The 18471-nt window shown below is 42.3% G+C and overlaps 1 protein-coding gene and 1 long non-coding RNA gene across 3 annotated transcripts in view; one reads left to right on the top strand and one right to left on the bottom strand.

The window, feature by feature from the left end:
- LOC134911370 (uncharacterized) overlaps window positions 1-18471 on the top strand; it is a 124989-nt gene that overhangs the window by 73804 nt on the left and 32714 nt on the right. The gene's annotated exons all lie outside the window — the stretch shown is intronic.
- Window positions 165-3473, bottom strand: LOC134911369 (uncharacterized). 2 transcript variants are annotated; one of them, XR_010176515.1, is made up of 4 exons: window positions 3296-3473; window positions 2965-2986; window positions 1411-1965; window positions 165-276 (listed from the first exon to the last, which is right to left on the bottom strand). XR_010176515.1 is itself a non-coding variant. In XM_063919613.1 (3 exons), the coding sequence occupies exons 1-3, from the start codon at window positions 3020-3022 to the stop codon at window positions 170-172; spliced, it is 720 nt and encodes a 239-aa protein (XP_063775683.1). In that variant the 5' UTR covers window positions 3023-3473; the 3' UTR covers window positions 165-169. The 2 variants fall into 2 exon arrangements, 1 of the variants encoding a protein (XP_063775683.1); XM_063919613.1 differs by having other exon boundaries at window positions 2965-3473.

Genomic DNA, 18471 nt, shown 5'->3' with positions numbered 1-18471 from the left:
TGTATGAAATGTTTAAGGTAATAAATGTCTGTTCGTCATTCTGCAGTTCCTTCATTGCATTAATAAATAATAAACACCCGCTTAACTTGAAAACAAATTTTTTTTTTGTTTTTTTGTTTTGGTTTTTTTATAATATAAACATATTTTTATTTTTATTTTAAAACAAAAATTAAAACAACGTTTGCATTTGGTCAACAAGACCCAGCAAGGCCTGGAGATGTATCCTCATGTTGCCAATAATGTCCGCAAAAGATGTGGGATCTCCAACGGCAACATCTGAAATTAAGAGATAACATAAACATTAATAACTTACTCACATTACTTATTATACAAGCAAGGCACAAAGCACACTTTAATGCAGGCATGTCCAAACTGCATCCCTCAAGCTGGTGTGAAACTACATATACCAGCATGCCTTGACTCAGTTTTGGGGCCAGGGAAAGCCAAAGCTGTGTCAGGGCATGCTGGGATGTGTAGTTTCTCAACAGTTGGAGGTCCGCAGTTTGGACAGGCCTGCTTAATGGCAAAGTTACTACATCATGGCTGTTTTATGGTACAATCATTAGCAGAAAAACACACAAGCCTGCTCTGGGTTTTTTTTAATAAATGTTTCCCGTTTACGAGACCATGGGGTACATTTACTACTATGTGAGTTATATTTAAGATGGAGCGTTGCCCATAGCAAACAAGGAAAAATAAGAATATTATCTTGTAGAAGTGGTTCCCCAATTGTAAAGTATAATCTTATTGGTTGCTATGGGCGACATCCCATGTTAAAGATAACTACCATCTTCGTCAATGTTACACCATGTTGGCATTCATTTACATCTGGAGTGTATTTATGATTTTTTTTATGGGTTTGGTCCTGCATCATCACACTGCATATCAACATCTTCAGAAGGACAACAGATCCTAGCATGCCCACACTCCCTGAAAGCTGACCTTACTAAATAAGGTCAAACAGGTTTGACTTTAGCCAATAATCATTTTGTGAGTGTAACTTTCACACCACAAATCAGTGTGTCATTAGGCTGCATAACAAAGTGAAGCATGTGATTTGTAAGTGCAAATATTAAGACTACACAGGCACAAGTGTAAAAGACCAACAACATACTAAACTCCACTCAGGTCTAACTGTTTCCCTGAAAACCTAACACATATAAACCCTGTTGTCCTGGCAACCCTGTCGACCTAATGAGTGTCGACCTAGAGTGGACACACAAAACATTGCACACATAAACACTGTACATATAATGACACTCACAAAAATGTAAATACAACATGTAGACCATGAAGAATAACACAAATATTTGTCCTTGGTACAAGAATTCCAACAGTACAACACTGCATGTTTTGGCATTGTAAGTGTAAGTAGGTAATCATTTTTGGAGAACATGTTAAAACACTTACTTTCCTCTGCAACATGATGGTTGACAGTTAATTCAGCAGGGGCTTCTTCTGCCCACTCACTGGGTGGGGAAGGCGGCTGGATGGGGGAAGGAGGAGGGATTGGGGAAGGAGGAGGGATTGGGGAAGGAGGAGGGATGGGGGAAGGAGGCTGGATGGGGGAAGGAGGCTGGATTGGGGATGTAATTTCAGAGGGTGGGTCTGATTGAGAGGGCGAGGGGGGCGGAGAGAAAGTTAAGCCAATAGAGGGTGAGGGGGGCTGAGAAGGTGAGTTTGAAGTTGAAGGAGAAGGGGTATGGGAAGGAGGAGAAGGGGTCACAGAAAGAGATAGAGAGGTGGTGTGAGAAGGGGAGTGGAAAGTGGAGTGGGCCTGGGAAGCTGAGGGGGACTGGGAAGCTGAGGGGGACTGGGAAGCTGAGGGGGACTGGGTAGCTGAGGGGGACTGGGAAGCTGAGGAGGACTGCGAAGGGGAGGGGGAGTGAGAAGGGGAGGGGGAGTGAGAAGGGGAGGGGGACTGGGAAGGGGAAGGGGGCTGAGAGGTCTGCCGTTGTTCTCGTCCTATAATGATATTTTTGTAAAAATGTATTTTGCATGTTAAATTACATACTAAACAATTTGAAAAATCACTGTTCTGTTCCATGTAAAAGACTGTGGTTTGTTTTTCTTAAAAATACACATTTTAAAAACATCATCATGTTGCCCACAGCAAACAAAATGAGTCAAAACTTTTACTTTGAAGCTCATTCCTTAATCTATTCCATTGAGTCATATTGATTGGTCTAGGCAACATCACCAGATAACTATTCAAGGCACCTTATTATATAGACAGCACTGATCAAGTATTTGGGTACAGTTTCCTGCCTGGTTATTAATTCTGGAAAACATGCACTTGTTTGGTGACACTTTGCTACAGTCAGTACTGTTTGCCCTAACCACACACACTGTCCTATGTTATAAAAATGGACAATCAGCGTTGCAATTAGCCTACCACTTAGTGTAAATTTCTTAAATTTTTGCTAAGAATCTTATGTAATGTAACTTACTGCGTGCATGCATAGCCCGTATTTGCTGGCGGATCTCCGCCAACAGCTCTGGCGTCCTCCTGCGGAGATCACTCCATCTCCACGCTAGTTGGATGATTGTCCGCCTGCTGCGGACGCGAGTCCGCAGCAGGCGGCGGACCTCCGCGTAGGCCTCGCGCTTAACCCGATTTGGGATGAAGCGCCCAACGCGGCCTACGCGGCGGTCCATCACCGCTACCAGGACGCGGAGCTCCCGCCTGGTGAAAGGTGCAGCACGCATCATGGCAATGGCGTTTTCCTTATTTGGGCATATATTTATAGTGTCTGTTAGCATGTGATTGGTCAAAAATCTATGTTGTCATTTCTAATAACTTTATTGATCTTTGCAATGCTGTGAAGAGCAGAGTGTTATTTCGCACAAGCGGAAATACGCATTCGCATTAGCAAAATTTTTAGCAAAAAAAAAAAAAAACACAAACACAGACACAGAGACACACAGTTTTGAAAAAATTCCTACAAATATCTGTGTACTCACCACAGTTTGTGTGATCATTCAGCTGGACAGTCACAAAGTGGGCAACATTCAATTTCATTTGTTTGTGTGTTTGTTTAAATAATCAGGATTTTAGGATATAAAACAAATAAGGACACTATTTAGCATCATCACATTTTTTACATTTCAAATCTAAAATTGAAAGCTTAACGTGTTAACGGATTTTTAGTATCAAAAAAATTACACATTCCAACACACCAAAAGCATTACACAATGACCTTACAATATCAAACAAAATGTCAACATTACAAATAATACATAAGCATACTGTGATTTTAATTTGGATAAAAAAGATAATATAAAAACACTATACCTGAAATATTCAGCAACAATGCTTGCCCTGACTTGGCTCCCCCTCCGTGTAACACTCCCCCCACCGAAGTGTCGAACAACCCCTGGCTCCTCATCAGGCAATTCCTCTGTCTGAGGAAGCTCTACGCTACTCCTTACCGCGATATTGTGTAGTATTGCGCACAGAACCACTAGTTTACTTGCCATCTCCGGCAAATACATGATGTCGCCACCAGTGCGGTGGAGCACACGAAACCGCCCTTTAAGGACCCCAATTGTGCGCTCCACCAGCTGCCTAGTGGCAGTAAGCGCGGAGTTAAATGCCGTCTGTGGTCCTGGCCTGGGATTACGGTAAGGAGTCATGAGCCAGGGGGTGCAAGGATATCCACGGTCTCCTGTTTGAGGAAAAACCAAAATTAGAAATAGTAAATTTTGAAAAAAAAAAAAAAAAATTGTAAGAAATATGTGCAACAACTCACCCAATAACCACATGTCTGCTCGTTGACTTGATCTTAATCTGTGCCATATCCCTGATTGTCTAATGACATACGCATCATGGGAACTTCCAGTAAACTTTGCGTTCAGGGAAAGGATCTGGAGGGATGGCCCACAAACAACCATTACATTCAGAGAATGAAACAGTTTCCTGTTTCTATAAATTTCTTCATTATGTTTTGGTGGCTGAATAGCTACATGTGTGCCATCCACAACCCCAATAACATGTGGGAAGTGACTACCACCTTCCGCAAATTGCCGCTTCACCACATCTAGGGCACCAACATCCAAAGGCATAGCAATAAATTGCTTCACACGCTTGAGGAAAGCCTGGCAGACACGCCGCAGGACCTTACTGAACTGGCCCTGCGACATGCCAACCAGGTCTCCAACCACATGCTGGTAAGACCCTGTTGCCAAAAAATGTAACACAGCAAGGAATTGTGTCAATGGTGGTATTGCTGTAGGATACCGAATTTCAGACTCCAGATCACTCTCTATTATGGAGAGAGTGTCTAGGATTAGATGTGGTGGCAGCCTGTATCTACGTACAACCACATCATCTGGCATCCCAAAAAGTAGGACACGGGGTCGGAAAATTGGTGGCCTAGCACGCCTCCGTTGCCTTGGTTGATGAGGAGCCGGTTGTGGTTGTGGGGCTGGCGGTTGGGGTGGGAGTGCTGGCGTGGGTTGGGGAGGTAGGGCTTCTGCTGCGATAAATATAGACATCACACACTTTTATAAAAAAAAAAAAAAAAAATGTTGAATAAGACAAAAACAAAGTCCAAAAAATGTGCAAACAAAAAATTTGTAAAAAAAGGGGGTGTCAACTTACTGCGGGAGCGTAAGACATTTTTTCTGGGTTCAATTCAGGACCAAAAAGAATATTATCACAAAAAAGAAAAACAACATTATTTTTATAATGAAAGCTACATATGTTAAATTGTAATTGTTAAAAATACTATTATTTAAAAAAACAGAACATCAAACACATCACAAACACCTACTACAAAATTATGAATAATTGGTTAAAAACATTTAAATAAAACAAACAAAAAGTTAGCCCTTTAGTAGCTAGTCCAGCCAAGAACAACACTACTTTGCTGATCAATCCCGGTAAAAAACATAACATTTATTATCAAGATGGAAAACAAACATAATCAAAACACTTTGAACAAACACAAACAGGCACCAACACAGGCCCAGGGAACTTACCTGATCCAAAATAAAGCAAAAAACTATTTGTGTTATATAGCACACAAAATAAACAAAATAGACTAGGGTTACGTCACCCAAAACAATTCTCCTACAAGAGAGCAAATATGACAGTCAAAAACAACATACAGACCAATAAACCAAACAGGCACCCACACAGGCCCAGGGAACTTACCTGATCCAAAATAAAGCAAGGAACTATTTGTGTTATATAGCACACAAAATAAACAAAATAGACTAGGGTTACGTCACCCAAAACAATTCTCCTACAAGAGAGCAAATATGACAGTCAAAAACAACATACAGACCAATAAACCAAACAGGCACCCACACAGGCCCAGGGAACTTACCTGATCCAAAATAAAGCAAGGAACTATTTGTGTTATATAGCACACAAAATAAACAAAATAGACTAGGGTTACGTCACCCAAAACAATTCTCCTACAAGAGAGCAAATATGACAGTCAAAAACAACATACAGACCAATAAACCAAACAGGCACCCACACAGGCCCAGGGAACTTACCTGATCCAAAATAAAGCAAGGAACTATTTGTGTTATATAGCACACAAAATAAACAAAATAGACTAGGGTTACGTCACCCAAAACAATTCTCCTACAAGAGAACAAAAATGTCAGTAAAAGCAATGAAGCACAGGTTTATTTGCAAAAATGGACTAGCAAAATATATATGTGTAAAAAAGAATAACAAACAATCAACATAAAATAAACACTTTTAAATCAAAAAATGAACAACAAGACGAATTCCAGAATACTCACAAACGAAAATTCGCAGACAAAATGCTACACTGACTATATTCTAAACGCAAACGAAAGGACAAATGTATGCTTGACAATTACTCACTCTGAAAATTCCTATAGCACCTTCACGCACAAGCCAACAAACTCAAGTGAAAGAAACTCCAAACTACCTACACTCACAGCGTGCAAAGTAGGCCCTTAAATAAGCAGTGCAATCATTAACCAGATTAACAGTGTACACCTGTGTGAATTAACGCTACGCACGTAGGTATATAAGCACACACCTCGGCGTACACACGTCATCACAAACATGGCTTCTCGTGAGCAAATCGCAGCAGAGATGGACCGCATTGCAGAGCAGGAGATGGCATTGCGGAAAAGACGCCTAGATTGCCAAAGGCGCATGTTGGAATACGCCTCTGCGGATGTTGAAGAGGCAGGACCTAGTACTCTGCAAATGTCTGCTTCTGAACCACAACAATTGACTGGGGATACCCTGCCACACACACATAGTGACCAAACTGAGGGAGAATTGGCTTTAGCCACACAAACACAACAGACAGAAGCTGCTAGTGAGGAGGAAGATGGTGATGACCAACAAGAAGAAACCTCACAGGCTACCTCCAGACGGAAGAAAAGACAGCCTGCATTCACTAAGAGGGAGTTGCGTGTCTTGGTCACGCAGGCCATGTCCAAAATCCATAGAGGGCCAAAAAACATGGGGGCGGCTTCAAAAGATCGCATCTGGAGAGACATCACAAAATCTGTGAATGAAGTTGGCTCTGTCGTCAGAACATCACAGGAAGTGAGACGACGGTAAGTGCATATTGACAGTCATTTTTCAGTGATAAGTTGACTAAAAAATGTAGTTACATGTGATGTTATGTCTAGCAAACACAAGCAGAACACGTGTCCTATATATTAGCTTAGACAAATAATAAGACTCTACTTTGTCCCTCTTTCACAATACATATGTAGGTGGGCCGACTTCAAATCCCGCCTGAAGGCAAAGAGGGCTGCGGAGTGGAATGCCTCAAGGGCTACAGGTGGAGGAGCACCTGTCGCTGTGGAGTATACTGACTTGGAGGAGATGGCGATGCCCTGTGTCAGTTATGAGGAGGGCCAAGGGGTGTCTCATATGGACACGGACCTGCCTGAGATCCTGACGGGACATGACTTGGAAGGTAAGTTTACACATTTAGTTGTCTGTAATTTTGACAGTATTTATAATAATAAACTAATTTTGTATCCAACTTTTTTCCCACACATTCTTCTATTTGCTTGCCACAAAACACAGCACAGGGGGGTGATCCGTTTGAGTCACAGGACGGTTATGTGGTTGAGGCTGAGGTGGAGGGACCTAGTGAGTCTGGCAGTGTGGGCCAACAAATCCCACCTCTGCAGGTTCCTACTGGCCCCCCCACCCAACCCTCTGCTATCCCGGAGATCCTGCTTGAAATCGCTAGGTATGGTGAGAGCCTAAATCGGTTTCAAGACGGGGTCATCCGGGAGGTAAGCAAGATAGCTGTCCGGCTCACTGAGCACCGAACCTGTGTTGAGCAAGGTGTTGCTCAACTCTGCCAAGGTCTGGCAGAGATCAGGCAGGGCCAAGAACAACTTGCCTCCTCATTCCAAAGCCTTGCAAATAACATCTTGCAAGGGCTCCAGGCCATCGCTGTCTCCCTTGCCCACAGTGGCAGAGAGCCACCCACATCGGCTCCCTCCCCTGCCCCTGCCCAGGAAGAACAGCCCACTGGGCAGGCCCAACGAAGGTCGCTCCGCAGACCTTCCAAAGAAGAACAGCCTCAGGCGGGGAGAAAAAGAAGAAAATGATGTCTCTCCAGATGGGCAGCACCCATGTTTTTGATGTTGCCTCTATGTATTTTTGGAGTTGGCTTGTGTGGCCAGAATGGATAACTCCCTCTTAGTGAAATGTAATCTTTCTGTTTTGATGTATTGTAGCCTGTGAGTTTATGTGTATAAACACCAGAGCCATCTTCCTCTTACTAGTGTGCTATGTATTGTTGTGTTTGTGTGGTGGATCCTAATTCTTTCTCATTTGGTTTAAAATTTGTGTGTGGCAGGGTGTGTCATGTTTTATTTATGCTTAAAAAATATACTTTTGTCAGAAGCAGAATTTTGCAGAGTACTGAGTTCTGCTATCTAATGATTGTCAGTGCCATCTGCTTGCTGCTTGGTCCATCTCTGCCTGTGCGACTCACGTGGAGCCATGTTGTTTAAATGTTGTGAAATATTATTATAGTAATAAAAAAGATATTTAAAAAATTTGAGCAGTTTCTTCAAGGTAATGCAGTTCCAGAAAGATTAGGTCAGCATATAGACACTTGTAGACCAATCTGCAAAATCTCCTTAAAAATTGGTAAAAACACCAAAAAAAGGTATGCTTTGCACCACACTTTAATGTCCATATTAAGTAAACAGACACAACGCTTTTTATAAATATCTATGGTCAACAGGACATCATTTCAAACATTGTCAGATATTATAATCAAATATTATTGTGACTTTTAAGACTAAATTAAAGTGTATGCTGCATTATGTGGGTGTTGGTTTATTTGTCAAAAAAGTTGCAGATTTCAAACACTTTCACAAATATTTTCACTTGTTTGTATTTGGGAGTCTTACACACATTAAAACAAGTTTAAAAAATGCTTACACAACAACTTCAACAAAAATCACACCCTTATTTGGCAGTGTGTGAGATTTATATGTGAGTAGAATAAACATGTAATGTGTGTTCAGACAATTGCTGGTTGGTAACTTTCATCTGCTCATTAATTAACAAGCAATTGGACATCAGATGAATGTGCTATCCAATTAACTGCTAATTACTGCATACACACTTGTACCAGTACTTCGCAAATGTAGAGTAACTGCAGACCTACTCGGCTGCTGCGTGAATGTTGCTACGGTTTCCTATGTTAGTTTTAACAGCGACAATGTTTATTTGCGAAAAACACGCCCATTGCGAGTTGCATACTCCCACACTGTACGCCCACTTTCACGCCCATGTCGGAGCATTGCGAAGTCTCGCCTCTGCCACGCCCACGCCACTCCTCGTTTTCGTTTGCCAGTTACGGCTTTTTTTTTTCTGAGTAATTTTGCACAGTTGTCGTACGTATGTACTCGCGCATGCGTAATCACGCATTTGCGCATGCGCAGATACTTACATTTCGTACATTTGCGTTGCGAAGACTCTTAGCGACCAACTCGGAATGAGGGCCTATATTTGCAAAGCGAACATAACATTTTTCCATAGTATTCGCCAGGGGAGTCTATACAATGTTGCATATGCTCAAACCACTTGACAAAGCAGCTGGACCAGTCTGATGCAGGTATGTCTTCTACATTAGAGTACTGTATCTCAAACGCTGTCCTCAAGGCACCCTAGTGGTCCATATTTTAAGTATATTCATGCTTGGCCACAGGTGACTTACAGTAATTAGTACATCAGTTAATTTGATTTAACCATCTGTGCTGAGCTTTGGATATACTTAAAACTAGAGATGAGCGGGTTCGGTTCGTCAAGATACGAACCCCCCTGAACTTCACCTATTTTACACGGTTCCGAGGCAGCCTCGGATCTTCCCGCCTTGCTCGGTTGACCCGAGCGCGCCCGAACGTCATCATCCCGCTGTTGGATTCTCGCAAGATTCGTATTCTATATAAGGAGCCGCGCGTCGCCGCCATTTTCACTCGTGCATTGGAGATAATAGCGAGAGGATGTGGCTGCGTTCTCTCAATTTCTGTGTCCAGTGTGCTGCAAATATCTGTGCTCAGTGTGATAAAGCTGAATATTTATCTTATATAATACCCTTTATGAGGTCTAAGAACACTGTACGCTATCTACGTATGAAGTACCGTAAGGGTACGCACGTTGCGTAACAATCGCTTAGCCGTAGTCGAGACGCTCAAGCGTCACGTTCGCTCACGGCCAAGAGATCACAGGCAGGCACGCTATTGGCTGCTGACTAACTTAATGATTCGCTATAGCGTAGCGGACGCTCGGGACCACGAGGAGATCACCAGCGGCGCTGACGCTCACAATGTTAAACCTTTGTATCTAAACCATAAACAGTGTATTGTGCAGTAAAACCTTAGTGTAATGATAGAGTGTAAATGCAACACAGTATAACCTTATTACCTTTAAAGCTGTTCTAGCATCACCGACGCTCTGAGAATACTTAACACTATAAGAAATACACAGATACCTGGGCTTAGGGTCCAACGCCTAATATATATATATTTTGAATGATATACTTGCAAAAGAATTAATACAAATACAAATCATACACTACAATATAACATAGACTACCTAACCAGATAACTACACAGGAAATACAATACAATTACTATTTAAGGGAAAATAAAAGAGAAAGAGGAGAAGAGAGAGAGAGAGAGAGATTGGCTCACAATAACAAGAAGATCAATATGGTTGCGGAGAAAACTTACGCACAAGGGGAAACGATCGCATGCGCCTCGATATCCAGCTCCCGATTATCAGCAATGAGAACCGTTGAAGAGAGTGAACTGGATATGGTCAGCCTGCCTATTTATGCCCCACACACAATACAATTCAATGGTCCCTACAATCTCATTGTTCATTGGACACAGGAATTCGGCTTCGCATTATAACAAAAGGTCATAGGTTGATTCATACAGGTGGGCTGTGACTGCTTCCAACTGTTCAGGTGGGTGGGATACTGGGTTTCCCGCCGCATGACTAAATAAGAACAAATAATAGTAAATGGACATAAACTTCTTATGTCCATAACTATTCGCACGAGCGATTAATCCGCTCCAAACCAACACCGGAATATTGCTATTTAAATACTCTTCCGATGGGTACCAAACACCACTGTATGACCCCTGTTAGACCCTTCGTACAATACAAAGAGGGATCTCTCTGTTCAGGAACATGCTATGTTAACTAAACTTTCAGAATCTATCAAAGGGACCATGATCTACAAAATACATTATATAGTGAAAATATGTAATGATTGAGTCGCACGCTACGATCACATAAACTCTACCGTAAATACGCATACCGTGCGCCTGCGGGTGCCCGCGACTGTGAGTATGCGCACGTACGGGAGAGCATACGCATGCGCAGCACGGACCTGTGTGAGGTGCAAATATGGTAGTGTGCATAGAGATATTTTTCTGACTTTGACAGTCCACCCTTTGGCAGTCAATAATAACTGCCACCTTCTAAAACATTTCAAAAAGAGAAAAATATATGTCAGGGGTTAATACATTTACATGGTTGGGTAGGGGAGGAGAGGAGAAGGTAGGAAAAGGGTATGACCTAGTGAGATAGCAGAAGCATGTGTGTATGAATCCGTGCTTGGGGGTCATGTATCATCGTGCCGTACGTGTTTTAAATCAAGCTTCGAGGTATTGCGAAGTATACATTTGAATTCCTTCTTATCCCGTGGTACGGGTCTGTGGATGGGCTGTCAAACTTTACCGAGCTCTTTTCGGCTTTGGTTGTAACAAAATGGGGGAGCACATTTTAGTTGATGATACATGAATGGGGGAGATATGTGATTGCTGATATCTGTGCCTGTATTCCCTATCGACTATGTGTGTCATTACCTGAGGGTTGTAGAAATGAAGAAAAGACATAATTACGGTAAATGCGGTGGTATTCTATGTCAGGTAAATGTACATTCGTCGATTGAGGTCTTGTTTGGTGTCTGTTGAATGCAGTCTTCTTTGTGCTTTTGCCCATAAGGTGCGAGCAAAAGCTGTCAATGTCCATAGATTTACAAAAGTGTTGGGCTAGCGTAATTTTAAAATTTCTAGGGAAACTGGGGATCCATGGCATAGTTCATCAAAAATCTGTGTATCAGGTTGTCAAAACTTCTTCTTTAATCCCTCTGTTGTCTGTATATCGGCTCATCAAATTCCTCGTCCAAGTGGGTCTTTTTACCTTGGAGGAAACGGAAAAACAGGTGAAAGAAACGGACCGCAGAAATCGCATTTTCATCACATCATTGTTTCTACATTTGGGTCATAAATCAAGTCCATTGGAATTACAGTTTCCTCACTCCTTAAACTCATTACCCTAGTACGACGATTGCACCTCATTAAAGCCTGACCGCATCTAAATATCAAACCGATCGTTATGATAACACCTAAGATACATAGGAGAAACTTCCCAACATCCATTATGACTCCTTGAGCCCAGTCTCCTAAACCAGAGAACCAATTTCGCGGGTTCAACCATGACACCCAACCAGTCAGCTCATTACCTACAGCAGCAAGAGTGAGATTGTGTCTCCTGCGAAATTCCCACTTCAGTTGGAGAATATCGTCCATCTTTTGGTCTATGACCTCGACCGGGTCCTCGGTGCTATTCGTAATATATGTGCAACATTTCACGCCGTATTGTGTTGCCAGTGTGACACAATATCCGCCTGTCACTGCTGTGAGGTAATTAAGAACCATTCTATGCTGTACCAGTTCTGTTTTATAAGCCTGAAGTTCTCTTCCAGTATACCTAAACGTGTCATCATACATTTCAGTGATATTATCTAACAAATTGGCGAGCGCAGATATGTATTTATAATTCAACACTCCTCTAGCGGTGCGAGTGATATCTAACGCGATTAGAAACTGAATCCCGGTGGATTCATGGATCATGTCAGAGGCCGGATGCTCTGTTCTTTCTATCAGGTGCCGTTTAACTACGTGCTCGTAATGGGTGTGAGTATAAGGAGTTTGGGAAACACGGTGTATGTCTTTCATTTTGTCATGTGATACAGTCATTACTTCAGGCAGTACTTTTCCAATATAACACAATCCTTCAGAGTTTGGGGCAAGCCACTTATACGCCTTTCTCCCGCATATGAAATATGCATCATCGGGGAGAACATATGGGACGGAGTAGGACATAACCATATTACACACCTTCCATGTGAAATCTCCTAACCCTAATTCTTCCATCTGCTTAGTACACGTATCAGGTTGTACGATATGTGCACAGTATCCTGGTGATACTTCTCCAACTCTCGTAATCCTATTTCCTAAGGTATACCTATACCGGAAAGATTTTCCTCTACTGGCTATGTGGCGTATAAGCTCTGTATCTGTAGGCATTCTATCTGCTCTATGCGAAAAGGTCATGGTTTGATTACTCCATGACACTTCCCAATTTCCCGGCTTTTGGGGATTGGAGATGTTAAAACATAATAGGGACCTATCCACATGGTATTGGTGGAGCTTCAAACTAGGAGGGCTGGAGATATTAAACCTCCTGTCCACCGGTCTCCCACCACTTAACTCAAGTACCTCCCCTAACGTTAAAGGAAATGGTACTAGCCCTGATTTGCTATGACCTTGAGGTACTTGAGAGCATACCCAACAATCTGTTTTATTTAACACACTACCCACTAAGGAGTGATAGTCACTCAATGGATGCCGGTCCATATGGATATTAAAACTGGACTGACATTTCTTGATGCACCCATCCTCTACTACACTGTCACAGAGTCTACAGATACAGTTCTCTTTTCAGCTAACAATCCTTCACAATGTTTACAAATAACATGACTGCTGGATCGTTTCCGGTACTCGCCTTTGCTTGGTGATTGGGTTGTTATTGGAAATTTACACCTCCGTCTTAGTCATTGGAACCTTTCTGGGTCCTTTCTCGACCTCACTGGTACTCTCACGGAAACAGACTGCTCGGGTCAACATCATGGTCAACAGGAAAAATCCATATCACAGTCTCTTGGGGCAAGTCCATCTTACAGGAGGAGAAAAGAAGAAATTTGTAATGGGGTACAGAAAATCAGTTTGAGGGGAGAGAAACTTGTTACGATAATTAGTTCTCTCGTCTTGTTGTTCTTCTTGTTCTGCTGTCTTCTCAAAGGTGCTGTCTCTCAGTCTTCCAAACGAACATTCTGGTGATGCAATATTCCCTCCAAACCAGCGATCTTTCTGTAAGGAGCAAAAAATCTTGCATTACCATTTGCCTAACTGAGGTGTGACATACCATCTTTAAAACATGAAAGCATGAGTGAGAAGAGAGAGAGAAAACAACAACAGCAAAAAAACAAAAGAGAGAGAGAACAATTCATATATGTATATATATAACATAACACATCAATAAACAACAACAGGGAAAAAAAACATTTTTCAAACAAACAGTTTTCAAACATTTTAAAACATTTTAAAACATTGTCAGATCATCAGGCTGTCATATCTACATGTCTAATGGTTTCCTTGCGCAGTCCCTCCCCCCCAGCACTTCCATATTCCACTGTCTGTATCTGGCCAGAATACATTGATGCGGATTGGTCATGCTGGGGTTTGGTAGACTTCTGCAAAGACCAAGTATATATGCAATGTTTGAATCCTACCAATATTCATCAGAGATGGGGAGAGAGAAAAAGAAACATTTCACAGATACATTTACAACGTTTCACCCGGTCATTCCTGTGTCTTCAGGGAATGACCTCCCAATTCATTAACTATTACCTCAGGCTTACCATCAGTCCTAATGATCACCTTTCCTGATTGCACATTATGGGTGTGGCTCAAAATTCTTCCTATATGGTCCCTGTTTATAATTGTGTGTGTTTTAATTTTGCTCATTTCTGGGTCTAGGGGGTCTTACTTTATGTGGGTTATTACAGCTGCTGGCATAATGCCCTTCTCTTTTACAAAGAAAACAAACCCGGGGCTTCTTCCAAGTGTCAGTGACCTGAGGTTTTGGTAGATTTGATGCCTCCTCAAACGCTCGGATGCTCATCACCATCAACCGCTTTCCCTGTGCTTCCCTGCTTCCTTGGATATCATGGTTATGTTGTTGTCTAGGGGATTGATATGACTTTTGTATTCCTCTTGATCTACAATCTCTCGCAAAGTGTCCTTTTTTATGACAATTGTAACAGACTTCCACATTTAAATTTCTCGCAGGGGTTTGGGGCTTATGCTGGAGTGGTCTTGTGGTTAGGGCCTGTATACTTGCGGCCATTAATTTATCACTTTGTGACTCTCTGTATCTGGTGATATTTTGATCAATATCAATAGCGGCCTCTCTTAATGCGGCCACCGAGATATTTCTCCAGTTTGGGTTGGTGGTCTGTACCCTAGTACTCAATACCTCCTTTAAACCATTCATTAATACCTTAACCGCTATTTCTCTATGCTGTGCGCATGTTTTGATGTCTGTGATCCCAGTGTTCCTAGCCATTACTTGCAGTGCTCGATTGAAAATAACTGGAGATACTTTCCCTTTCGTTTTGTCTTATGGAGAAGATTTCATTCCACTTGACAACGGCAGGGAAATATACTTCCAACTGTTGGTTTATCTGCTTAATACATTCCTGATTGTGTTCCTCCGTTTGAGGTACTTCTGTGTCTAATTGACAATCAGTAATAAATGTCGCAGAGTCAACACCGGAGGGCAAACATGCCCTCAGCACTGTCCGCCAATCTTTGTTGGTGGGTTCTGTTGAGTTTCCTAGTTCTTTAATGAACCTTTGACATGCGACTAGATTTTTCCGTGGATCGGGAAATTCGGACATAATTGATCTCAATTCGGTCCGGGACCAGGGACAGCGCATTGCACTGTCCTGGACGGGAATGGTTCCCTGATCGTCAGTCTTCCCATTGGGGACTGTGATCACCCTGACAGGACTAAACTCAATTACATCACCTTGTTTTGGTCTTACAATATGGGGTACATTTGTTTGTGCGTGATATAAAACATTTTACGTACCTGTGGACACGACCTCACCTGACCCTCCGTTAGGGGGTTTGATTATTGCCTTTACCGATATGGTCGCGTCCACCTGGATGTCTTGTGTGATGGCTGCTGGAAGAGGTGCCGACATCGTGTTGAGTTCTCTTTCTTGCTCGTATTCCTGAGGGAAGTTTGACATGGGGTGCAACTTGCACGGGTTAATAGTTGTACATTTAACAGCATTACAATTATCATTGTTATGTTTATTACACTTATTCTTATCATCTATACTACAGTTGCTAAGTGCGTTTTTATTGTTCAACATTGTGCCTTTCTCCGCAACCATAATCCTCTCCATTGCCACATCTCTCCTCCCAAGATGAGAGTCAGGTATGTCAGTTAGCTCTTTTTGCATTTCACTTTCCTGTTGCCATAACTTTAAACAATCATAATGTTTGATCCGTCTCTTTGCTGGTTCAATAAGACCTATCCTTCTCTTTAGATTTAGTAACACTTCTGGGCTAAAGCTACCTATTCTTGGGAATTTCTCCCCGTCCAGTACAGTCATTCTTTCCCATTCATCACATAAAACCTCTATGTGTGAACCGTATTTTTCACACATTACATACCTGGCCGACCCGATTGGTCGGTTTACTAAATCAACCCGAACCGAGGTTGATCGCCCCCTACCTGAACAACTGGCCCCCATAACTTGCAGGTGTTGCTTTTCTTCAGCGAACCCTTACAAAAACCAAGATGCCCGGGGCAGGCTGGCGGTGAAGTTTACCGAGTACTCCACTCACTTCTCGCCCACGTTGGCCAGTAACACAATCACTGTATCCAGAGCTGTTGTACCCAACCTAGGGCCCCTGTGAACCTTTATTTACTGGGGCGCGTTCCCCAGCAAGTATCGGTTGTTGGATAGTTCCTGAGTGACCAGCGAACTTCCCTTAAAATAAAAAAAAATTACACAAATCACGTTAGAATGTACAAATAGCGTTTATGACCTTCGTACACAAATAGTACCGGTCAGGTTTACTAATGCACACAATTACGTGCGGTACAATCGTTCAGCACATAAGCAACTAATCTTATGTACTGAGCGACCAACGGAATCGAAAATTACGGCTGCGAATTCCTTCAGCCAGAGCTTGTATGGCCTATATGGGTGTTGCACCAACCCTTTTAGGTGTTGTGCCTGTGGACTGTATAGCGGACTTCCTTGTCTGCTGTACCTAAACCTGCTGGTCTGCTATGACCTCCTGGTCTGTTACAGTATGACCTCCTGGTCTGCTACACTCTAATGCTCAAATTGTATGTTTTAACCAGGGATGCCTCCCTAGCCACCATGTACGTCACTTACACGTATGTACCTCACGAGAACTCGACTTTTCTTGTGGTTCAACCTCAAAAATTGTAAAAACAAACACTCACTCACCACATATACACTTTTGTTTCTATTTCTATTTCTGCGCAGAAATTTCTCTTTAGACCAGATGTGTTACAAATTAGGAGAAGGATCTATTAATTTAAATTTTGAATGTTAAAATAGATTTGCGCGATTTATCGCCTTGCGTTATTTACCGCGTTGCGCTATTTATCGCATTGAGAAAAAAAAATTAACACTTGTGATTTGAGTTACGTGGGCGTACCCGTACGCTCCGTTGCGTAATATACGCTGCGTGCGTCGGCCCTTGGGTTGCGTACGCAAGTCTCAGTCCTTTGTTAGAGACACGTGTACGCAAAGCAAAGATCCACCGTAACACAATTTATACGTTTATCAATGTAGATGATCCTTTATCATCTACCGCGCACCACACTGACTTCGCCTTGTCTCTCAGGCACAGCTGTGTTTGTCTATACTTTAACTATATTACCTATTTACTCTTAAACTATGAAATAGCGGCAAATCTCTCTTAGTACGTTTATCAATTATACAATGGCAAACAGGAGAGTGATATATGAAAATACACGAATGAAAAGAAATGCAGATATGCGTGCGTGTGTACGCAAGACAGAAATAAACAGTTTTAAAAGAGACTAGCGTGTTGTTCTTACCTCCGGTTCCCGGATTCCTTCAGCACCCTTTACTAAGAGAAGCAGGCGCTTATCCAAACAGCACTACGAGGAATATGATCTCCCGCCCTTTGCTGCTGGATAATGTCTGCTGAAATTACCTAGTGCAGATGTGTGAAGGACAGGACGAGCCCGCAATTGATAAAGCTGAATATTTATCTTATATAATACCCTTTATGAGGTCTAAGAACACTGTACGCTATCTACGTATGAAGTACCGTAAGGGTACGCACGTTGCGTAACAATCGCTTAGCCGTAGTCGAGACGCTCAAGCGTCACGTTCGCTCACGGCCAAGAGATCACAGGCAGGCACGCTATTGGCTGCTGACTAACTTAATGATTCGCTATAGCGTAGCGGACGCTCGGGACCACGAGGAGATCACCAGCGGCGCTGACGCTCACAATGTAAAACCTTTGTATCTAAACCATAAACAGTGTATTGTGCAGTAAAACCTTAGTGTAATGATAGAGTGTAAATGCAACACAGTATAACCTTATTACCTTTAAAGCTGTTCTAGCGTCACCGACGCTCTGAGAATACTTAACACTATAAGAAATACACAGATACCTGGGCTTAGGGTCTAACGCCTAATATATATATATTTTGAATGATATACTTGCAAAAGAATTAATACAAATACAAATCATACACTACAATATAACATAGACTACCTAACCAGATAACTACACAGGAAATACAATACAATTACTATTTAAGGGAAAATAAGAGAGAAAGAGGAGAAGAGAGAGAGAGAGAGAGATTGTCTCACAATAACAAGAAGATCAATATGGTTGCGGAGAAAACTTACGCACAAGGGGAAACGATCGCATGCGCCTCGATATCCAGCTCCCGATTATCAGCAATGAGAACCGTTGAAGAGAGTGAACTGGATATGGTCGGCCTGCCTATTTATGCCCCACACACAATACAA

This window comes from Pseudophryne corroboree, chromosome 4, assembly GCF_028390025.1.
Source record: "Pseudophryne corroboree isolate aPseCor3 chromosome 4, aPseCor3.hap2, whole genome shotgun sequence".
NCBI lineage: Eukaryota > Metazoa > Chordata > Amphibia > Anura > Myobatrachidae > Pseudophryne > Pseudophryne corroboree.
Note: the sequence above shows the minus strand (reverse complement) of the source record. Positions and strands in the feature narration are given on the sequence as shown.

Excerpts from the sequence above, each read along its gene's own strand:
- LOC134911369 (XM_063919613.1), bottom strand. The coding sequence starts at position 3,022 with ATGAAATTGAATGTTGCCCACTTTGTGACTGTCCAGCTGAATGATCAC. Across the intron at positions 1,966-2,964 it reads GAATGATCACACAAACTGTG|GACGAGAACAACGGCAGACC; the intron begins GTGAGTACACAG and ends ATATCATTATAG. Across the intron at positions 277-1,410 it reads CCATCATGTTGCAGAGGAAA|ATGTTGCCGTTGGAGATCCC; the intron begins GTAAGTGTTTTA and ends TCTTAATTTCAG.